The sequence below is a fragment of the Sebastes fasciatus genome, chromosome 3 (genome assembly GCF_043250625.1).
Source record: "Sebastes fasciatus isolate fSebFas1 chromosome 3, fSebFas1.pri, whole genome shotgun sequence".
In the NCBI taxonomy this organism is placed as follows: Eukaryota; Metazoa; Chordata; class Actinopteri; order Perciformes; family Sebastidae; genus Sebastes; species Sebastes fasciatus.
This window is the reverse complement of record NC_133797.1, coordinates 33,316,044-33,339,824: the sequence shown is the minus strand read 5'-3', so window position 1 is coordinate 33,339,824 and position 23,781 is coordinate 33,316,044. Positions and strand designations below refer to the sequence as shown.

Genomic DNA, 23,781 nt, shown 5'->3' with positions numbered 1-23,781 from the left:
TAAAAAAAATAAACGTTTGTATGTATGTAAGTGCGTCTGTCTGCACAGTAAATCATCTGTTGAGTGTTAGATGGTTATTTATTTGTGCTTTAGAACGTCACCGTAGTGAAATCTCGCTCTCTCTCTTTTTCTCTGTCTTTTTTTTTTAATGAGTCGGGACGCCGACAGCAGAGTCTAACTTTACTTTCAATGTAATCAAACAAAGAATACAAGATACAAGAGTACTTCCTTGTTTGTGAATGAAGCGGTACACGAGTTGAAGCCGTTGGCAGTGCCACTGTGTGTGTGTGTGTGTGTGTGTTTCATCAATCAGCGACGAACATCCCTGCAAACCCCACCTTGAAGGTTCCGGTACTTTCAGAAAGTACTACCCTCCGACCAGGGCCTTTGCAAGGGGTAAAAAAGCCCCGTAAAATGTCCCTGAAACTTATTTTAGACCCTGGTCCCTGCGGTCGAAACGCAATGAGTTCCTCAAAAGCTTCCTAGTTCTGAGGGAAAACTCCTGCAGTGGAAACATGGCTTAAGTAAACTCCTGACCATCATCAGGTCAAAATGCCCAGTGTTTGTAGATTTCTTAAAAAGTGTCCTGTGAATAGATATTTTTAAAATATGTCTGATATTTGAAGCTGTTAATTAGTAGTCTTGGAAAGAAACTTCACCTATACTAAGGGGTCAATAAGCAGAGAAACCCTGTTTCTGTAAAGCTATTAGTCATCCAGTTGAGTTCAAATGCAATAGGCTTGCAACTTCACTAATTTACTGTGTGGATTTCATTGCCTTTCACTGGCAGTGAGTGTAACCACCATAACTCTTCACTTTCCTCATTTAATCTTTTATAGGCACACTCTCATCTGAGGGATTCCCCTGCTTTTCTCCATTATTTTCCTTGGTAGTCTTTTTCTATAACCCCCACCTCTTCAAAAGCACTTACCCATCAATCATGGATTAGGAAAAGATCTCTCCTCAAAATGAAAAGACGCGTCTCAGTAAATGTATTTATGTTTATTCAGGGCAGAGTGGAGCTGCGTCTCTCACACATAGCCTACTATTCTTCTCACCTATTACACATTCAGACTGCCATTTGTGCCATCTCATTTGTGTGAGTATGTCTGCATACACACACTCCTGCCTTCATTAATTCTCACTTGTTAAATACAGATTACACTGTAGATGGTTACACATTACCCAGCTGGATAGTGTTATAGCAGCAATTTTCTTGAAAAATGACAGATCATTTTAGCTTTTTTTTTTGCGGGCACAGAATAATGTGATTGAGCAGGTTTGTGACAATGTGGTTTTAAATGTCTCAGGGTTATTTTAGTGAAATATGTCATTGCTTGTGCAGAAGAAATTTGATGTGGTCATCTGCAACATGAGGGAGTTGCAGCATGGATACACCCCTGTTACTACAACAACACAAACACAGGCTGGATGAAGCTGCAGGGTGTGTATGAGGCACGCTTGAGCGAAGGGACTTGTATATCTGTCATCTGAGTTCGTCTGCTTCCTGTACCACACTGGCAGCAGAAATAAACACTGAGCCCGACTGAGTAACATCCTCATGTGTATTTTTGACCAAATTGTTCAGGGAACTAAGATTAAATCTTAGGAGCTCTTCAAGTTCCTTTAGTGCGTTTGTGTGTATGAATTGCAAACATTTGGCAAATTCGACAGATAACAGATTAAAAAGGAATTCCTTTGTTTGAGACAGCAAAGTATGTGACTGACTGTCAGGAAGGATATGTGCAAAGGTGGAGAAGGAGATCAAAAGAGGCAGAAAGCCAAAACCACCCATCTATCAAGTAGGTCACCTGCTAAATAACCTAACCACACCAAAACAATTGGTAACTACAGACAACAACTTTGAATTCTTGCATCTCAACTAGTCGGGACATGGGTACATTAACTGGTATTTCGATTTCAAATCCTTTAAAGGAACAGTGTGTAACATTTCAGGGGCTCTATTAGCAGGAATATAATATTCATAACTTGTGTTTTCATTCGTGTTAATCACCTGAAACTAAGAATCGTTGTGTTTTCGTTCTGCTTAGAATGAGCCCTTCGGGCGCCTGGGTTAGCTCAGTTGGTAGAGCGGGCGTCCATGTATTAAGGCTTGGTCCTGACCGCGGCGGCCCGGGTTCGAATCCGGCCTGTGGCCCTTTCCGCATCCACTCTCTCTCTCCCCCCTTTCAAGACTATCCACTGTCCTGTCAATAAAAAATGGAAAATGCCCCCAAAAAATAACTTTAATAAAAGAATGAGCCCTTCATATCTACATAGGGAGCGGGTCCTCTCCACGTAGTCCGCCATGTTGCTTCGCTATGTTTCTACAGTAGCCCAGAACGCACAAACCAAACACTGGCTCTAGAGAAAGCCTTTTGCGTTTTTACATTGCCTGAAGGCCACCGTAGTTCTCCGACATGCTTGTGAAACTGCGGTAATGTGAGCTGCAGAGTGCAAAATCGTGGTACTGCCAGCCACCGTCTGACTTCCGTTGCTCCAAAAGTAGTGTTATTATAGGCTTAAGATGGCCTCTGAGTGAGTTGAACAGCGTTACAACGGCTTTGCACATGGCGGCTCGCATTACCGCAGTCTTGGAAAGGGAGGAGTGAGCGGAGGGGTACTCAGTTGGTTGCAATCGGCAACCACACCACTAGATGCTTCCAAATCCTACACACTGGACCTTTACATGAGAGTCCCTTCCTAGCAACAACCATTATGTGATTTTAATCTCAATGAATTCTGCACACAATCTTTCCCAGTCGTCAGGCTTCTGTTTGAGCAATGAGTAACACCCAATAGTGCAATCTGCATCCTGGTAGTTCCTGGGCCATTGGAAAGTACTAGCTTGGGCCCTTTTTTGGTGGCAGGAGTCCAAGTACCAACACTAGAACTAAGTTTAAACTTTCTGAGTTCATTTAAGGGTTCCTGTTTTTTGGGGGGTTTTAAAGTTCTGTCACTACCTTCTATAGTAATGCCTAACAGCAAGGGGAAAGAAAAAGGGGGTTACAAAATGTTCACTAGGTAGAACAATTGGTTGGAGTTGGAAGAGATGAAAGAAATAGAAAATAAAGCAGAGAACGAGGTTGGGTGGAGGGGAGACATTTGGAGTGGGGAAATGGAGGACTGGAAATGGCAAGGTAAGGAGACAGAAACAAGACAGGGGAGAAAAGAGACTGAAATTCAAGAGATGAGGGATCAAGATGGATAAAGGCCCAGAGGGAGAATAACACAGTGAGCAGAGAACACCAGGCTGAGAGATGGGTAGACACAAAAAAAAGAGGGGGAAGATAGTGATGGAGAGAGAGAGCAGTGGGGTTATGGAGAAACCCGCTGATGGAAAGAAGAGGAGGGTGGGGGGCGATTGGAAACAGAGTGGGGAGGACAGTGAGGAAAGGGGGCAGGGCAGCGTGTATTCACCGTCCTGCAGTGTGATTGGTCGAGGCAACGTCAGGCGGGCCGAGATGAATTTAATCAGAGTTGTGCGTCACCAGCTGCAGTTCGAAGCCAACAGCCAGCCAGATACTGCTGGAGGGGGGAAGGCTCTCTCTCGCTCTCTTTCTCCCTCCCCCTCTCTGCATGCCTGTTTGACTACATTGGTGAAAGGGGGTGCAAACAACTGTGAAAATGTCCTTTTTGAGTATTTTTATGTTTTCAAGAAACATGTAGAGGCGCACGTGTTTGTGCCTGTGAGGAAGTGCGTGTGTGTCTGTGAAGGGCATCAATAGAAGACAACAATGTTTGCCTTTCTACATATGTAGTTCTCTTCATGTAGAGGGGCTTGTATTTTGGATTTGGCTGTGTTACTGCAAATTCAAGTTTTCCCAAACATCACTGCTGTTTCTGTGTGTCAGCAGGTAGGCAGCCATCTGGATTAGTGTTGTGCTCACTGAGAGGGCCTCTGTTTTTAGCTTTTAGTCGAGCTCTTGGCAGGCACAGTGAATACCTCTGCACTCTGTATTTACTTCCTCCAGTGTGGCAGCTTTGGCCTGTGTGTGTGTGCGTGTCACTGTGTGGTTAATTGCCAGCACTGCAGTACCGGACTGCTGTAGGAATAGTTCTCTTAGTGGACATAGTGAAGCTTTAATGAACAAATTATTTCCATGCCATCAATTTCCCACTATTTCATGGTGTAAAAAAAGCATCCCCCTTCCCTCCACACACACTCACACAACCTGTGTCTCTCTCTCCTCCCCTGTGTGAAGGCAGTCTCAGCTGTTGTGTAGAGCAGCCATATCTATCTAGGGACTATAGAAAACAACATCATCAACTCTATTCATCATGCATTTACCCATGGACTGAGAAACTGTAATTCACTGCAGCTCTTAGGTCACTAGCAATTGGCAGCCATTATGAAAGCAGCTGTTTCTGTGCAGCAGGGAGCTCTCAGGTATAGTAGTCAGGGCTCTAAACAAACCTTTTTCACCATCCTCCCGGAACCGTCCCAAAATCATCCCGAATTTAAAATCTTTGTTTTTTTACATTATTATTAATTAATCATTCAAAAATACTTTTAATATAAAACGGACATCAAAAGAGGGTTTATTTTTGTTCATGAATCTATCATTTATCCCAAACTTTTTTTTATTTTAGAAAGTAATTTAATAATTTTTTTTATTTAATATTTACTTATAAATATTTGTTTTGATTTGTATGTTAAAAATGCAGCTAAGTTACATTAAAATATTTTTCATGAGCAAAAAGTAGCATTTGGTCAAAAAACAAGATTTTGCATATGGGCCCCCAAAAAGCTAGAAACGGCCCTGCTAGCTGCGCGTCCTAAAGTTGGAAGAGCTGCTGGACATGATGCACTTGTTGTGGTGAGAAGGCGCCACGGACAAAATGTGACGGAGAGATCTCATTGCAGCCTTATTACCTAAAGGGGACAAAGAGGAGTAATTTAGTAAATAAGTGGTTAACATTAGTAACAGGATTTGAGCTGTTGCGGAGTTTTGACTCCTCGTTAAAGTAACGTTATCGTCAGCTCACTCACTGTAAATGCAAATGTTGGCTACTGGCTCGTCAGCGAGCATTAACTGTGACGTAACCGTTAACGTCAAACAGTCAAATGTTTGCTAACTGGTAACGTTAATACTAGAAAATTTACCTCATTGACTTCGGGAATAATTTTCCGTTGCTGCTGCGGCTGTCGCGAGGTCAGAGATCGCGGTATATGCTGTGTGTGTCAGTGTGGAACGGATCGGGCACTGACAGTATGTGCGTGTATTTATGTTGTCAAAGAGGTTCAATAATAAAGGTGCGCTACACAAAACGTCATTTTCATTGCCGTTCATTCTAATGTAGCAGGTATTTTTCTTTCAAGCCTCGTCCCAAATTCATCCCAAAATCAATTTTCATCCTCCCCGATCATATTTTCTTTGGCCCTAGGACGACGGCTTGAGCCCTGATAGTAGTGCTATACCAGATCTAGCTCAGTTTCCCCCTATGTTCATACAGCCACAGACTCACACCAATATCCTCTTCAGCCTCCTCAGAAGAAATGTTCAGTGTATAGGCCAGACAGACCCCGGAGAGGAAACTTTAGCCAAGCCAATCTGTTTGGTTGCTAGCTGTCCAGGTCCTGCTAATAATAACACCTTTCAGGCTAACGCTCAATTAGATGGCTGACTGGTCACTGCAACCACAGGGAAAGGGTCAGGCTGAGGCCAAACCAGCAGGGAAAGGTTTGTGTGTATGTGTGTGGGGTAGGGGGGCAAGAGAAGAGAGTGTAATGAAGAGGAAAGGAGATGTCTCCATGTGTTTGTGTGTGTCGGTGTTCAGTCAGCAGAAAAAAATATGACCTTTTCATAGAGTGCGTCTGGGCCAGTAACATATGTTCGACAAAAGGTTGCATGAGGCAGTTAACTTAAAGAGACAGTCCACAGCAACACACAGTGCAGACAAGCAGATTGAATTATTAACACCTGCTGTGTACTGTTCATAAAATACAATACACAAAATAAAACTGAGACTGCATGAACATTAGCTGAAAGTAAAACGTGTCTGCCACACATTCTTTAATGGTACATTGTATAGCATTTGGGGAGATATACAATAATTGATTAACCCCCCCCAAAAAAACTATTAGCCACTATTTATTTTTTTTGTCACCGGTTGTCAAATGTTAGCACTACCCAGCCAAATATAATTGCGTTTATATAAAGGTTTAATAGTGAGTTAACCCAGACATTAATACCTTGCTACCTGCATGTGTCTTTCTGTGTGTGTGTGTGTGTGTGTGTGTGTTTGTGTGTGTGTGTGTGTGTGTGTGTGTGTGTGTGCCTGTGTGCTGTATCCATCCAGTGCCAGAGCCTGCTCCCACTAAGCCCAGTCCCGGCCCACCCCACCACCTCCACCCCGCCAGCCCTACGCTGCCCCTCTCCTCCTCTTCTTCTTCTGGCAATGGCAAGCGCGTCTCCTCCAGTAGCCAACTCCCGACTCAGACTCCCCCTCAGCAGCAGTGCCAGTTGTCCTCTGCCAGTGCTCGCTACCCGCCCAGAGAGGTGCCCCCGCGCTTCCGCCAGCAGGAGCACAAGCAGCTACTGAAGAGAGGCCAGCCACTGCCTGCGGGAGCCCTCAGCGCGCTCACCCTCTCCTGTTCCTCTTCCTCCTCCTCTTCGCCCTCATCATCTTACGCTTCTTCTTCTACGACTACCAGCAGCACTTCCCTAAACTCTGCCACGTCCACTGCGAGCAAACGCCACTCAGGTTTGTGTCAATACAGTAAACAAATTGCCCTTGAATAGATTCATTTTTTAAATTTTTTTTTTAATTTGAACACTGTTGTGGTGGCTGTGTGCAAATTGTTTCATCCTTCAAACTTAATCCTGATTTTGTTTTCATTTTTGTGTATGTCGGCTGTATTTTGGCTACATGTTTAGTAACATTTCTCTCGATGAGCGTAGTAAATCGTCCTTTAAATCTAACATTCTGCTTCAACCTCTGTTACACTCACTTTGATTTTCCCAAACATTGTGAGACAAAATAATCCATATTTTTTTTAGGGATCCTACATTAAGCTTAATTTCCGAGTTTGTATTCAGTTTGGCCTGGCACAGATAAAAGTGGTGTGCAAAGCAGCGTTGACAGATTTACTGCATTATAGGCATAATAAATTATGATGACTATAATTGTAGTTTAACGGCACACCTTCACTTCCTGTCAGTGTAAAATAATGAGGGGATTCAGCCCCTAAATTATGTGGGTAGGCTGACCAATTTAAAGCCAAATTAAAATTTAAGACTCAAGTTTAAGCTGTGTTCAATTGGCTGCATTTCCATTTTCCTTTCTTTGGCCATTTGAAAGGATTCTGATAGCTGAATGCTTGTTTCCAAAGTAGGTATGTGCTGTTAGTGTTCAAGGCTGAATCCAAGTGCTTATAACACTGGCAATAATAACGACAAATTTGATCAACGCCTTGGAAAATCTTAAGTCAGAAGAGCATGGTTTAGTTGTTTAAACCTCTGCATGCTCTTTTGCTCGACTCACAGGACCACACACACTTGCACACACACTCAGACCTGTATAGCCTTCGGTAATCTTTTAATGAACTCACCAGTGGCCCCTAAGATCACTAATACTGAACCTGCCTTAAGGTGCTCATTGTGTGGCTGCTTGTGTGCATTTGTATGCAAGTAATGTGTTGATAAAAGGATGGCCATGATTTATTTATATCATTTTTACAGCTATATTCCTCTCAGTTCATGGACACCACTGTGTTTCTTTTCACTTGCAGAAGATTCATTTTTTATTATAATTTCTGCTCTTTGTGTGTACTTGCGTCATTTTCTTTGTAAAGCAATCACAACCATCTGCTTAATAATGTACATAGACACAACGATGCACGTCACATCCTCTAATCCAACACTTTGAAGACATAGATGCAAGGATATCTTTGCAGCACACCACAGTGTTTTCATGTTCAGGTTAACAGGAACTCGCATGAGTATCTGCTTGCATCTTTGTTGAGTTTCTCTTCTTTCAGTCCCTTTTTTTTCCCTCTTTCTTTCTTTCTTTTCATCAGTGCTCTTTGCCGCTCTGTGCTGCCTTTCATTACTAACTCAACATTTGCTGGGACAACACCAAGCACTCGGTAAACAAATCTGCAGCAGCTGTGCTGCAAGGCTTGCTAGTCAGCAAACTGCAGCCCTCAGCATCACAGAGGCAACTGGTCCTTGTATGCTCGGTCTAGTCGCCGTTATTCTCGTACTTGGGCCGATGCCACCAATTACAGCATCAAACAAAAATGGATGCCTGTTTTTTGCAAGTCAATTTAATGAAGGATGTTGAGAATTAGTCTGCTTTCTGTCAGCATTTCGCAAACAATATTTAAACATTAATAATTGAGACAGCTTTGTTTCATCCTGGAATTATTAGTTCAGAAGCTGAAACTCTCTATTATGATATTTATTCTCTGTGCTCAGCTGTTTAGTGCAGGGTTTCCTTAGCTGTGGGCAAGGATCTAAATTTGGCTGCAGGCTTAAGTCTCTCAAGAGAAGCAATACCTCTAAGCCTTTAGATTTAAAAGAATATATTTCTCCTTTTGGCTTCATACAAGTTAAGCTCCCCTGGTTGAGTGTATTAACCTATAATGTCCTTATTATTGTCCTAGTCCAGCGGTTATTGTCCTGTTTGGCCTTCACCTTGCCCCGGTTTTCCCAGGGGCCTCTCAGTACAACACAGCCTGTGGCATAGTAGCCATTGGCTGGGTTTCCACCCCTCTTCCCCTCTCGGTCTTGTCCCTAGGGCTTCCCCTTCACAGCCTGTTCTATCCTGTCTGCTCAGCTAATAGCCTCAAGCTAGTGGCCCTGTTGTTGCACAGATTCTGGCATACATAATTTAGAGAGTGGACACTGTAGTTTAACTTACTGCCCTGCACTTGGAGATTTAAACCCAAGCCTCTGCTTTACTTACATAAAACATCACTACTTTTTTAGTAGAAGCTTGAGAAATGACTTTAAATAGACACAAATATTACTACACCACGTCCTGCTCTTGCAAGTACCGGTCCCGGCTACAGTGGTTGTGTTTGTAGCAAATATCTGTCCCAACAGAACACCTTATTTATGCATGACTTTTATTCTATTTTTGCCAGACTACACATTTGCAACTCAGTGTTTTGAACTCACTCAACCATGTAAACAAAGTACATGGAATTAAGTTAATTATCAAGTCAAGAATCATGTAGATCATTATCATAGATAACATATTCATTTTCTAAATTATCGAAAATAAGTATCGCGATATTATGTTTTGTGATACTGTATTGATTCTCAAACGATTTGATATTGATTTTTTATTAATAGTTTACATACAAAGATTAACTCAGTCAATACTTTATTTAATTTCCAGTGTATGTGCCCTCTCAAAGTAGTGCTATGATGTTGGATTTTGCAACTGTGATAAATGCAAATGCATATCCCACTGTTCTGATTGCATTAAAAAGTAAACTTTTTTCACTTAGATTTTATGCATATAGCGATGTGTTCTTTATACTATGCCAGTTTTAGGGCTGCACAATTAATACAATTTAAAAAATAAAATGCATTTTAAAAATGTAATCAAAAACGCAATATAGCCTACTGCAATTTGAAATCGCAGGAGGTGAATATTTGTTAAAGGCAAATGTGTGTCAAAATACCATTTTAAATTAAATATTCTCATGCTGCAGAGATGTCCTAGCCTACACATCACATTCTTCAAACTTAGGAAAATATCGTTGTTTGGTAGAGATCCCTACAAAAATCACACCTTAATCATTTTTATGTTTTTCAATGAAAACGTGAATAAAGATGCAAAAATTATCATTCCCTCTAATATCGCAAATCTTATCGCAATATCAGTCAGAATAATCACAATTCTTAATTTTTTTCAAAATCGTGCAGTCCTAGACAGTTTCCCTAAAATTAGATTAAAACATCGCAATATATTGCCTTGCTTACAATATTGCAATATATTGAATCGTAACCCCCTGTATCATGATGCGTATCGTATCCCCAGATTCTCGCCAATGCACAGCCCTAGTTCAAGTATTATGTTATGTTCCCTCCCTGCAAGTACAGATACAAAGTTTTCTTCCTCAGTGTAACTGTAAGTGAGGGATGAACTGTTTTGAGGACATGTTTCTGACCTCTCCGGTGAGGTTACTGTGGCCGAAAGGGATGTGATGATGTTCCTTCCACACACTTTTTCACTTGCACATGCAAACACAAACACATGTGCATAGATGGCTGTGCAGCAGTAAGAACACACTAGTCTGACCTAGTTGTGTCCTCTCAGATCTCTGTCTGCCTTGCAGGCCAGCTGGCTGAGTTTAAAGGGTATGCACGCACACACACACACACACACACACACACACACACACACACACACACACACACACACACACACATGCACACACACGTTAGTTTATGAGGCAGCAGTACTGCAGTATTATTGGGTAGATATCCTAAGGTGGTTAAATGTGTTTCCTTTGACCCATTTTTTGGTTACTTTCCTCACATTTGGTTCAGAAAATCATACTGACTTCATTTAAAAACCATATTAAATTTAACTGTGTGTGATTTATGACATTCCAGCAGGCTATCCACACACACCGCCCCATCCACAAAGTCTGAAAGGCAACCCCCTCTAAAGTCAAGGGCATTCACACCCCTCCCACGTAACCTCCGCTCTCCGAACCCCATTTAATTGTCCCAAACACCAGACAGAGACCCCCTGTCCCCTCTCCCTCCCTCCCTCCCTCCCTCCGTCACACCCACCATCCCAGTCTCTCCAGCTGACTGGGGACCATTAAGTCCGGAGCAGCCAGCAGCCATCCAGACAAGCTCCCCAGTAGCAGGTGCTGGAGTGGGGGTCTCTTAAGACTGTGGGAACTGCAGCCCAACAGCTGTTTGTTGGTCACCCAGACAGAGCATGTAGCCAGAAGGCACTCTGCTGGGTGCTGTTAAAACACTTGGCCCTTTCATTTGGGCCCTTTTGATTATCTTATTTAAGTTAAATGCCTAGTGTGGAGGTGGAATAGGGTGTTAAACATTGGTCTGTAAAACATATAATGTGCTTCAAGTACCCTCTCATGGAAATGCAGGTCTGCTTCTTCAAACATGGGACCATTAAGACGTAAAAATAACTACCACTTAGATCTTGTACGTTTTTAAAATCATAATCACAAGACTACTTGGCCCTAATGAAGCCGGGGAGGTATAGATCGCCCCATGTGCTCAGGCTGTGACACACACACACACACACACACACATAGAAATGAGAGAACCCCCTAGTGGCTTAATTAATCCAGCCTCTGTCAGGGAAACCAGAGAAGTCACCATGGTCTCGCTCTCCTATTTTTTCTCTTCTCTCAGCAGAGGTAAACAGACATGAATAATGAGCTTTTTAAACCCTCCTGTGACCATTCCCTCACTCTTTCTTGTCCTCCCTGCTTCCGGAAAAACAAGTACATGCCGTCTTTGATTGAAGTGGGCGTAAAGCACCCCTCAAAGAGAGATGGAGAGGGTCTATTTGGGGACAAAAGACTACTAAACGTCCCCTCCTGCTCTGGTTCTGGTGTTATGTCACCCCCACGGTTTGCTCGGAGAAAACCAAGCGTAGTCTTCGACTCACAGTCGAGCTAATGATTCTATTTATTGCCACGCCATCTCTTAGTCCGTCCATGCTTTCTCTCTCACCGTCTCCCTTTCTTTTCCCTTGCCACTGCAAGTGCCAAACCCCTCCCCCCAGACTTTTCTCCCTCTCTCTTTCTGTCACCCTGCCTTTCATTTCATTCGAAGGGGAGGGGAGGCATTTCATTCTTGGCTACCTGCCCATTTCTATGATGGCAGCTAGTCTCATTATCAGAAGCTCATCTCTTGCTTATTTCTGCTTCAACTCTGGCATGCTGGCATCGCAGCGTCAGTGGTTTGTTGCTGTTGTTTAATGTCACATTTTCAGCACAAGCACTGCTGGTGTACTCATCATTAGGAATTTGGTATTATTATTATTTAGCTGTAGTCCAGGATCTCTAAACAGAACAAGCCTGTATCTGCACGCATGGACTTGCACATACACAATAAAGCTCCCTGTTGGAAGCACGACGAGCCATAGAGGGCCCCTTAGTTTTTATTTTTGACCCCTTTTCATTCACAAAGCGTAATAAGAGACTGCCCTCCTAATTGCAACCAGAATGAAAGCAGCACCACATTACTGACACATGATTGCAAATGGTGGACGGTAATAATTGTCCCCCTTTTCTTTGTTTTTCATGTCCAGCTTGTTTCTTTCGTCTCCCCGCCTGCCAAATCACCGCTTTGCCAAGAATCAGCAAGACCTTTTTATTGGAATGTCTGGGGAGGGAGTCGAAAGGGGAACAATCGGGGCATGTTTAGGTGAAAGGAAAAAGAGGCTGTTTTGCATTAGTCCCCACATGCACGCGTGTACACATCCGCAGAGGTAGACACAATAGCATCAGCACCTATACAGTATGATGCAATCCAATGCAATAGTCCAGCGATAAATACTCCTTTTGTGGAGCTCATAATGTTGCATTTTTGTTACCCACATTTGCTATTTATATTGCAGTTACACAAATACCTGCACACACTATTGGTCCAGATACAACTCAGCCACCTAGTAGCAGCAGTTAGCTTGTAGACATACTAAGAGGATATCTGTGTAAGCACTCTGAGAGTGGCGCTGGTGCACCTCTCCTCAGGTACTTTTCCACTCTCTCTCTCTCTCTCTCTCTCTCTCTCTCTCTCTCTCTGACTGACCCCTTTTCCCCACCACAGGCAACACACACTCCTTTTTCTTTTATGTGTTTTTTTTTGTTTTAACATTTGTCTGATTCACAGTGTCTGGGACAGGAGTGATAGAAAGATGGCTGCTTTCCAGGCTTTGATTAACTTATCATGTAACCTATTTTTACGCTCTTCAGGAAGCAAAATGTGCAAATGAGAGTGAGACAAAGACAGAGAGAAAGTGAGAGAGAAAGAGAGACAGGAAGATACAGCGGGTGGGTGAGGGGTCGACCGAACCAAATTTTCCTGAGGCTGCAGCCTCAGAGCTCCTTGGCTATGTTTCAGGTCTGATAAAATGGCGATCTCTCTTTGCTCGTAAAGCTACCATTAACAGAGAACAGAGCTGGGACAAAAACAGAAAGGGAGCGTTTAGAAGCAAAAGACCTACAAACCACTGAGAGTTTACAGTAGTAAAAGATCGTCTGTTTGGGTTTTGTTCTTTTCTTTACAAATTGACTTGGTGGCAAGCAGCAGTCATGCACCAACTCAATAGATCAGGAATCGTTTTTGTGAAGGAGAGACACTTTTCTCACCCAATTGTGGTGGAACTCAAATCTCAAAACACCGACATTTAGATTTAAATGTTTTGTAACTAAGAAGGAAGTAATAAGAATATTGGAACCTCTTTGACCCATCTGTTCAATGATTACAGTAGTCCAATGTGACATCTCTAGCATTCACTAAACATTCACTACTTTCCTATAGACGAAAATATAATCAACGCATCTCATCCTACAATATGTCCCGTATATCTGACACAAATATTCTGGACTTAAATTCCAAGTCGCTTGAATATCTTCCAAAATCATTCCTTAATGCTGTACTAGCTTGCTGTCTTTTTGGCAACAGGCATTTTCCACCTGACTATTTTTTTGTGTCCATAAATGAATGAAAGTTTGACTGGACAGATTTGTGTGCTGACATTACTTTTGTGGTCTGTATTTCCTTGGAGATTAGTCATGCAAACCGAAATTAGGCCTTGGCCTTGACTTTCAAGACCAACTTATTGTCAGATGGCAGAGAAAACTCATGGAAACTCCAATTAAAGTCTTTCTTATTGAAGGCTTATATCTGGCTTTTTTTTTAAGTTCAAACAACTTCTAACTTCCCTCCAAAACAATTGGCACCGTCACAGCAGTTGTGAGGGATCACTTTTGATGTGATGTTCCAGTAGGTTTTTTTTCTGCGTTCAACTGATTGCAAACTAACTCCAGAATAGTGTTGGTGTGTGTATATGTGTGTGCCATCAGTCTGACGACCCTGTGCGATAAGGCTGCCTGGGGAGTGGAGATAAGTGTCTTCGGGCGAAAATTGCATTCACAGTCACTCTGTGGCGTGTTGCGCAGTATCTTAAAGCCACATATCTGCCAGCGTTTGTCAAACAAATGGACTTTCCCCTCATCTGACTGGATTGTTTTGACCACTCGGTCTTTATCTCATGATGGATAACGTATAGCTATTATGGAAATCACTGCAACAATCTAATGGAAACTAATGGCAGAGTAATGGAAGGTAAAACAGCTTAATTACTAAACAAGGCCAATATTTTACAAACACAGCCTGGGTCTTATAATTAAAGGTTAGTGAGCCACGCTTACTGCAGCTGCTCAGGAGGGTAGCCAGAAATGTATTCTCGTCTAGTAGGATAGTATGCTTGTTGAAAAGGACTTCTCGTGTTGCATATGGTTTGGCATCACATTTTGTTCATGTTAAATGCATTGCAGTCATCTTAAAAACATATTAGGCGTATATTTTGTCATAAAGAATATTACGTTTGCATAAGAATACATAGTGTTTACATGCAGTAACTGCTGTAATCTGCTGTTTTCCCACTGAAACGTCCACTTTTGCTGAATGTTGGAAAACACTCAAACTGGGATAAATTGGGATTTCATGTACACAATTTGGCTGTTTCATAATACACATTCATTTTCCTTTCTCCTCCAAGAGTTACTGGATGAATTTCTCCCTTCATATCCTTGGTTGGCCTGTGTGCTTTTGAGATTCTTAGCAGTTCTCATTGGTTTTTATCCCATTACATGAGGCTGGCCCAGTGGTTTGGATGTTTGCATGCTGGATCGATAGCCTCCCTGCTCTCACCCACTAGCATTAATAAGATCATTGATTAGCTGCCTCCCACTGATTGATTACCCCTTTACAGCATCGAATTAGTCTATTATTAGTTCCCCCTCTGATGGGATGCTTTTGTGCCTAATGAAATTGCTTGTGTGTGGTACCATGTTGGTTAGAGAATCGTTTGTGAAATGCTTTGTTTTTGTTAGTGTGGTACTGAATTTGTAAGTCAAGCTTAAAGCTTGTAAGTTGTAGGATACATTTTACATACAGTCCTTAGTTCTCAGATTGTGATAAAAAATTTATCTATATGCAAACCGTATTATACGCAGGTAGTGAGAAGCTAGCAGAGACGCACACGCATACAGTATTCACACAAGCTTGGAGGAAGTGTTTTGTGGTTAGTTGGAGGAGGAGTAGGCCCGGCGGAGCGTAGGGAGTGATGGATGAGAAGCCGTCCTGGTTTCATTCCAATAAATGAGCGGCGTTCCACTTGGGCTTCCCTTCACAGCCCCAGCCAGTGAAGCCACGATGGAGACGGATGGGCCTCTCACTGCTGGGTGTTAGAGGAGAGCAGAGGGGAGAGGGGGAGGAATTAAAGGGTGAGGAAAGAGATGGGGGCAGAAAGTGAGAGAGGAGACATGGACAGAGAGAGAAAAGGGGGAGGAGGAGGTAATAATAGATAAGGGAAGCTTGATAGTGAGAAGGAAGTAAAGGGTAAAATAAGACCGCAAGGGAAGAGGAGAGGAGTCAGAAACGAAAGTGGAAAAGGAAGTTATAAGTGAGGAGAAAAGAAGGATGGATAAAGGAAAGAAAGTGAGGGCTCCATCTCCCTGTTTCTGTTTGGCCGACTGCACAAGGGCAAGAATTTATGGATATGTCATAGCTGATATGACATGTAGCACGCTTGACTGTGCATTCTGATTATGTGTTGGATTGTGGAACGAGCAAGTGTGACCATCTCCTGCCAAGGATTCTTGATAGCTAGCATTAACCAACCAAGAAGATAAAAATCGGTCCAGGGGACTTACACGGGCTGTATTACATGATGTTCCTTAGTCTAACCTAATGTATATTTTTTTTCCTCACCCCATCCCTCTTTATCCTCCCTTTTGTTTTCTCTTTTTTTAACCTTTGTCTCCGCTCCTGTTTCTCCATCTCTTCTTTATTTCTTGCATTTCTGCATCTTCTGTTACTGAAATCTTCTTTTGTTTCTCTCTGACTGATTCATCATGTCCACTGCTTCTTTTGTTGTTTCACTTTGTCTAAACCTCTCTTCTCTCTCTCCCTCTTTCTTTAGACATATCCCTCCAGAGTGGCTCTGTTGCCCAGTATGAGACCTTTCATTGGGGAGCCTCTTTGCCAGTTGACAGCTCCTCCAGTGCCAACAGCTGGGACAAAGTGATTATTGACGGAAGTGACACAGAAGCTTGGCCATCCATCAGCCACAATAGTGACCCCAGCCACCCCGCAGCACCAGAATGCCCCTTGGGCTCAGCTAGCTCTAACGCAGACACCAGTGCTGTCACTACCACCTGTAGTAGTAGTTTTATGAGTATGGCCACAGGTGCCGCAGGCCAGCAGGCCCACTACCCCTCTCTTAAAGCTAACAATAACATGATGACGGGACCTGGGTCAGCCAACACATGCGGTAATAGAGGCTGGGGCTCAGATGGGAAACAAGATGGTATGAATGGCGGCAGAGTAGGAGCGCCAAATAACTGGGGGTCTCCCAATTTTAACTTGAACCTCAATCCCAATGCCAACCCATCAGCCTGGCCTGTTCTGGGCCATGAGAGTGGTGGAGGTTGTGGTATTGGCCCCAATGCGGTGTCAAACTCCCCGTCCCTCCCACCAGGTATTAATGGCAATGGAAACATGGGAAATGGGAGCCTGGGAGGTGCAGATAATGGCGGGGGAAGTTGGGGTGGCATGATAAGTGGTAACGAAAATGATCAACAGCACCCTTCAACCAACACAAGCTTGTCCTTCAAAATGGAACCTTCTAACCTTAACTCTGATGGACCAAACCACACTAAGCAGCAGCAGCAAGCTCAGGAGCCTATGAGCCCTATCCATGGAATAACTGGCTGGGGAGGCCAGTCACCCACCGAATCATCCCAGCTCAATGGAGACACAACAGGCAGCTCTGTATGGGGTAGTGGTGAAACCAAGGCAGCTGACTCTCCCAAGGACTCAGGCTGGGAATCATCTCCCTCTGGAGGCCATTCTGCCTGGGGCCGCCAAGGCAGTGGAGGTGGGAGTAGTGGAAGTGGTGGCTGGGGTGACTGGGGGAAATCCTCTGGTGGCGGAGAGGCATCTAAAGGCTGGGACTCGGTAGACGCTGGTAGTTCTGGTTCAGGCCAAGAGCAGCAACATAGCTCATGGGGCCAGCAGCAAAGACCAACCCCGGCAAGTGAGGGTAGTGGGGAGAGCAGCGAAAATCAATCTGACCACAGAGACAGGTCCTCCGGCACAGATTGTACCCCTCTGCTACCCCGGCAGGACCTCGATCCTAGGGTGCTGAGTAACACGGGTTGGGGACAGACCCCGATCCGACAGCACACTGTATGGGAGATGGAAGAAGCCAACGCTAAGGCTGGGAAGAGCAAAAGCAGCCCAGACACCATAGGAAGCTCCAGTTCTAATGGTGGACCCTCATCCATCAATGGAGGTACCATCAACCCGAAAATTGGCCCCAGTCAGAGGCCTGGGTCTGGAGACAAAAATGACAGTGAAGGATCATCATCCTCTGGCTGGAGAGCCCCTCCACCTCAGCCTATCCAGACTGGATCAGGATGGGGAGAGCCCCAACAGTCACACAGCAAAGCGCCGAATGGCACTAGCAGTGGCTGGGGTGAACCTCAGCCTACCAATGGTCCTAGAAATGGAGGCACACCATCCTGGGCTTCTGAGGACAAGTCACCCAGTTGGGACGATGGCATGACAAAAAGTCAGCCCACTAACTGGGGAGAGGGCCCCAAAAGCTCCCATGGATGGAGCAACAGTAATGGGGGCTCCAACGGCACCAGCACAGGGGAGTGGGGAGAGGCGGAGGTCAAGAAGAATGGATCCTCCAGCAGCATGTGGGAAGGAGAAGGAGGTAATGGAGGAAGTGGTGGATGGAAGGATAGCCCCAGGGCAGGAAATAGAGGAGGAGGCTGGAGTAAGCCCGCTCCTTCTGTGAATAATAGCAGCTGGGGGGAGACCCCACGTACCAATGGCCCTGTGCAGGGAGGCTGGGGTTCTTCCAAGCCCCAGGAAAGCAGCAGCAGCAGCAGCACTGGCAGCGGAGGAGGTGGCAGCATGGGTCAATGGGGTGGTCCTGGTACTGTGAAGCAGAATTCATCAAACTGGGGCAATGGCAGCAAACAGGACCAGGGCATGGATCCCACGGGCTGGGAAGAGCCCTCCCCTCCCTCCATCCGCAGGAAGATGGAGATTGACGATGGAACGTCCACCTGGGGCGATCCCGGCACCTACAACAAGACTGTCAACTTGTGGGATCGCAACAATCCCAATAATAACCCAGGCAACAGCGGCCCACCGCCCAGTAAGAATGGCGGAGCGAATATCCCCAACAATAACAACAACAATCACTCTGTCGGCCCCGGCAACAACAATCACCATCACACTCACCACATGCACCACCATCCCCATCATGGCCAGCCCCCAACTCACCTGCAACACCATGGAAACAACAATGGGTCATCCAACAATGGCGCCCCACATCCAGGTGCGGGCCCCCAGGGCAGACCCCCCCACGCCAACCCAGGTAACACATCATGGTTGTGCTGTTGTGTTAAAAATCTCAAATTTGTATATTACTTGAAATCAGGGTTGTCAAAGTGAACGCAATAATAACGCGTTAGCGCAAATTTGTTTTGCAATTTTTATGTTGTAACAAGCTCAGTTTTAAAGCTAGAGTAAAGATACTGTCATCCTAGCTTATCGAGAAGGAGGATAAATAACGCTCCAAACTTTAAATTTTGGTGAGGAAAATCTGGCATGGCCATTTTCAAAGGGGTCCTTTGACCTCTGACCTCAAGATATGTGAATAAAAATGGGTTCTATGGGTACCCACGAGTCTCCCCTTTACAGACATGCCCACTTTATGATAATCACATGCGATTTGGGGCAAGTCATAGTCAAGTCAGCACACTGACACACTGACAGCTGTTGTTGCCTGTTGAGCTTCAGTTTGCCATGTTATGATTTGAGCATATTTGTTTATGCTAAATGCAGTACCTGTGAGGGTTTCTGGACAATATTTGTCATTGTATTGTGCTGTTAATTGATTTCCAATAATAAATATATACATACATTTGCAGAAAGCAGGCATACTTGCCAACTACCATGTTGATAAGAGCAATAAATACTTTACTCCCTTTAAGGCACATTTTGAACAGATAAAAAAATTTGATTAATTTGCGATTAATCGTGTAACTATGGACAACCATGTGATTAATAGCGATTAAATATTTTAAACGATTGACAGCCCTACTAGAAATTAAAGTAATGTTTGATATTCTGAAAATGTTGAAAAAGTTAATAATCTCTTACCAATGCAAAGGACACAGGAATGTTTAAAAATGCAGTATGTTTGTATCAAGCAGATTTAAACCTGATGTTTTAGTGATCCAAAGTTCTTATCTGACAGCATAAGTATGTTTTCGTGAATGGTATTAAGCTTTACAGTCGGTCTTGATTATGAGCAGAATGAAATATGGGGAGAGACAAAGTTTAAATAAAGTTGTTTTCACTCATTGACACACAAAGTGACTAAATTACTAATAAAAAGCATTGTTGCCAACAATGGTTATTCCATTTACAGGTTATTCCTTAAAGTAATTCACTCACAGTGATTATTAAGCAGATAGTCTCGGAGGAATTTAAGGCCTCTTCATGGTCATGCATATATAATTAAGAGTCTGTGCAGCAAGCTTAAGTTCCCTCTGCAGCCAGTTCAAATAAGTCTTTGTGGAGACAAAGGCCATGCATATAGACATGGCACAGCTTTAATGCCTAACATTCTCCTCTCCTTTTGATTGTGAATGAGACCATTGCCCCCTGCTGTTTACCATCTGCACTGCAGCTACCAAAAAAGCACAGTGGCCACCTTTAAACGTACTTGTGCTGATCACAGTTATACCCAATCACCCATCTCTGCTGAAGCCAGTATAGATGGAGGAGAAGATGTAGTGTAAGAGCTTGCACCGGCTGGCCTGAGCTGCTACTTTCAGCTGTCTCCTCCTACATAATCATACAAACACACCACCCGACGAGCCAGACTGAGCTGGTCAAGGGCCTGTTGCTGTTAGTATAGGGCTGGCTGAAAGGCGACTATATATAGACTGCATGGCACTATCTCAACTGAAAAGCTTACTGTTCGATTCTCTTAATAACATGCCTCTACAGTGCTGTGGTTTTCAGTTGCTTGGTTTATCATAATATAGTTTTTGGTAAAAGAGTGTTAAAGATCTGACTTGTGCACGAGTACACTGCAGATTACAAGGTGTTTTCAGACGTCTTAAATGTAAACTCTTCTAATTCACCTCTTTCTTCCAGGTTGGGGAGAGCTTCCAAGTGCTCAACCCAAGTCGGAGCCTCCTTGGGGAGAGCCAGCAGCTCCAACAGCATCTGTGGACAATGGCACCTCTGCCTGGGGCAAGCCCACAGGGGGAGTAGGAACATGGGCGGGAGACGGTGGCCATGGTGGTCACGGTGGCCATGGTGGTCACGGTGGCCACGGTGGCCAAAGCGGTCACGGTGGCCACGGTGGCCACGAGCCCTCTGGACCCTATGGCAGGGCCAACGGACCCACAGGTTCTGCACCCTGCAAGCCAGGTAACACCCTTAGATGAACTATATTTACAGTCGTGCATTATGTCAAACATGGGGATGTGGGGACGAAGGACTATGGTACCATCTGTTATTGATTAAACTCATTACCACAGCAAACTGTGACACAGAACAGATTAGATATATTACATACTTTCAGATGAGCTGGTGTACAAGACAGATCCACACAATCTAGACAATACCACACATTGTTATGGGATTTGAGATTTGGGTCGATTCCAGTGGTGCCACACCTTTTGTAAAATACAGATTGATGGTAACTCCTAGTATGTGTGCACTACCACACTTAATTTAAGGGAACAAAAACAGGAAGTTTCTTCAGACCTTTATCATTTGTGCCAATTCTGAAGGTTTTTGTCAGTGCTACTGGAGTGTTGCTGGGATTAAAGCAATTCCACGCCTCAGTAGGTCTTGGTTATTTGTGCTGTTGGTTTGAAATGTTGGAAATGGCAGAGGGAGGTGTAGGGGGGAAACAAATGCAGCATGTTAAATGGCAACAGTGGCACCAAGTGGTCAGGTTGAAAACTACCTGCTTCTCACCCTCTGAAATGGCTTGTGTGGCATGAAGGATGCGTCACAGATACTAAAACACAACCTAATGTTTATTTTTGTTATGTCATCGCTTTCTCAGGCCCCAAACCTATGCAAGATGGCTGGGGAAATGGAGGAGAGGAGATGGGCATGTCTACCAACCAATGGGACACTGAGGATGGGGACATGTGGAACAGCCCCACCTCCCAGGAGAGCAGCTCTTCTTGCAACTCTTGGGGCAATGGACCCAAGAAGGGCCCGAGCAAGGTCAGAGAACACACCTGACGCTTGACATAAATATACTGGCAGATGTTAAATGGTGGGGATTATTGTCATTTAAATGATAATTTAATATTTTTGCTTGTGTGTTGTTAGGGGAAGATGGGCAAGCCAGATGAAGCTTGGATCATGAACCGTCTCATCAAACAGCTCACTGACATGGGCTTTCCGGTAAGTTCTCACACTGAAACATAGCACTGAACCGACTTTCTTTTAAGTTTTTTAACCCAAGTAGGCCAAAAATGTGCCAGCTTTTCAAAGTTCTACATTTTTTAAATTAAATACATGATCCCCTGCTGTGTAGTGTAGAAACTCATGAGAACAAACACAATCAATTAAGGGGTTGAAATAAACCATCCAATGATAAATACAGCCACTCAAGAAAACTGTTAAACATCCTGCAATTAAGCCATGGTCAGTGACGGGCTTATGTTGTCCATGTGTTACAGAGAGACCCTGCTGAGGAGGCTTTGAAGAGCAACAACATGAACCTTGACCAGGCCATGAGTAAGTTCACAACATGTTTTTGTATATGTGTGTGTTTTGTATATGCTAATATGAGATAGTTTTACTTATTGCAAATATGTAGCTGTCTTACATTCAAGGAATTAAGATCGGAATTAAATTCTTTTGCCACATTTTCACTTCAATTCAACAGGGAATATTACCCTTAGTTAGTGCAGTATTTAATCTCAGTAAATTCTGTCAAATACCAGCATAAGCAAAGTGTATACAGATATAAAAATGACCTTTTAAAAAAGGACATCTAAATGACATTACTGTAGATCAAATACATAAAAACTACAAAATGATCATTGCATTTTGTGACAGAGTATATTTCTTTGTTTAGTCTTATAATATAATAAATCGACCTTCCTCCTTTCTGCTCCCAGGCGCCCTGTTGGAGAAGAAGACGGACCTGGACAAGCGGGGCATGGGCATGTCTGATTACAGCAACGGCATGAACAAGCCCATGGTGTGTCGGCCCTCTGCACTCTCCAAAGACCCCTCCGACCGCAACTCCTTTCTTGACAAGGTCAGACAACTGAGCAGCACATGAGACTTTTTCCAAACATCTGTTGGAAATGATGAGTGTAGAAAAATACAACATAAATGCATCGTGGTACTTTTGCTTTTAATCTTTTGGGGCATTTGCCTTTTTTATTTTTACTTTGTAAGTATTTTGACGTGCTACAAACAAAGGTTAAAAGATTGTTATGACTTTCATTATCTCATCATTCCTGTCAGTACACATTTTAATCTAATCTTCACTCACTTAATCATTCATGTTTGTAATGATTAATGCTTTATTCTGCTTTTATTCATCTGTTTATTCCATTTATTTTTGGTCCAGGATGGTGTTCTGTCAGATGATGCCCCCCCATCACCGTTTCTGCCTTCCCCCAGCCTGAAGCTCCCCCTGGCCAACAGTAGCCTTCCTGGGCAGGGTCTGGGACAGGGCAACCCGGGGCTGGCCATGCAAAACTTGAACAACAGACAACAGGTAACAAATTGAGCACACAAAAGTTATACTACACACTGTCGCAGAACTGAAATTCAGTTGGGAAAAATAACAGAAACACCTGAGTGAAAACTACTTTTGTAAAGTATGTGCATAAAACATTGTTGAGATTGTGGGGATTTTGTGATAATATATAAAACAGCAATATTATTTTTAGTGGTTATTTCATCTCTCTTTTAATGTATAGTGAAAAAACAGAGTTTATATTTTCAAAATTGATAGCAGAAAAATGCAAAATGCCCAAATTTGCACCAGCAACAGTGATACGCATCATTTGTGGTCCACAATTTAAGACAAAAAATGTAAACATTTGAGGACTTCAGTACATTTGAACAGCTGCTTTATTAACAGGGGAATATGCTGACAGATTGTGCAACCAAACCTTAGTCAGTGCAAAACATTTTGATCAACAGTCTGTGTTTATCACACTGCAAATGCAAAACCATCATTCTAAAAGGTAATGGCTCGTGCAGGATTTGATGCAGTGATGGCAACATCTGATACATTTAATTTGTTTTACTCACAGCTCTCTACCCATATGATCTCCCAAATCTCCACCTCTATATTGCTCACTTATGTTTGTATGACCTTGCCTGAAGTGGCCATTGAAATCAGATAGTTTATGCTCTATCAAATATCACCCCTAGAGGCAGTCATGGCCCAGAAAAACTACAGTTTGTCCTTGAAGCCCAAACAAAGGCAGTGTAAGCAGCATGCACTGAATAG

General features: G+C 43.5%; 1 protein-coding gene across 5 annotated transcripts in view; it reads left to right on the top strand.

Moving 5' to 3' along the window:
• Positions 1 to 23,781, top strand: part of tnrc6c2 (trinucleotide repeat containing adaptor 6C2) — a 154,285-nt gene that overhangs the window by 113,896 nt on the left and 16,608 nt on the right. For 3 of the 5 annotated variants that reach the window (XM_074630475.1, XM_074630477.1, XM_074630476.1), the window contains 8 exons: positions 6,304 to 6,708; positions 16,162 to 18,636; positions 20,430 to 20,708; positions 21,355 to 21,521; positions 21,630 to 21,704; positions 21,983 to 22,040; positions 22,427 to 22,569; positions 22,888 to 23,037. In XM_074630475.1, the coding sequence (XP_074486576.1) occupies positions 6,304 to 6,708; positions 16,162 to 18,636; positions 20,430 to 20,708; positions 21,355 to 21,521; positions 21,630 to 21,704; positions 21,983 to 22,040; positions 22,427 to 22,569; positions 22,888 to 23,037 (3,752 nt within the window). Of the gene's footprint in view, positions 1 to 6,303; positions 6,709 to 14,056; positions 14,301 to 16,161; positions 18,637 to 20,429; positions 20,709 to 21,354; positions 21,522 to 21,629; positions 21,705 to 21,982; positions 22,041 to 22,426; positions 22,570 to 22,887; positions 23,038 to 23,781 lie in introns of those variants that run through there. The other 2 variants (XM_074630479.1, XM_074630478.1) reach the window with 2 other exon arrangements.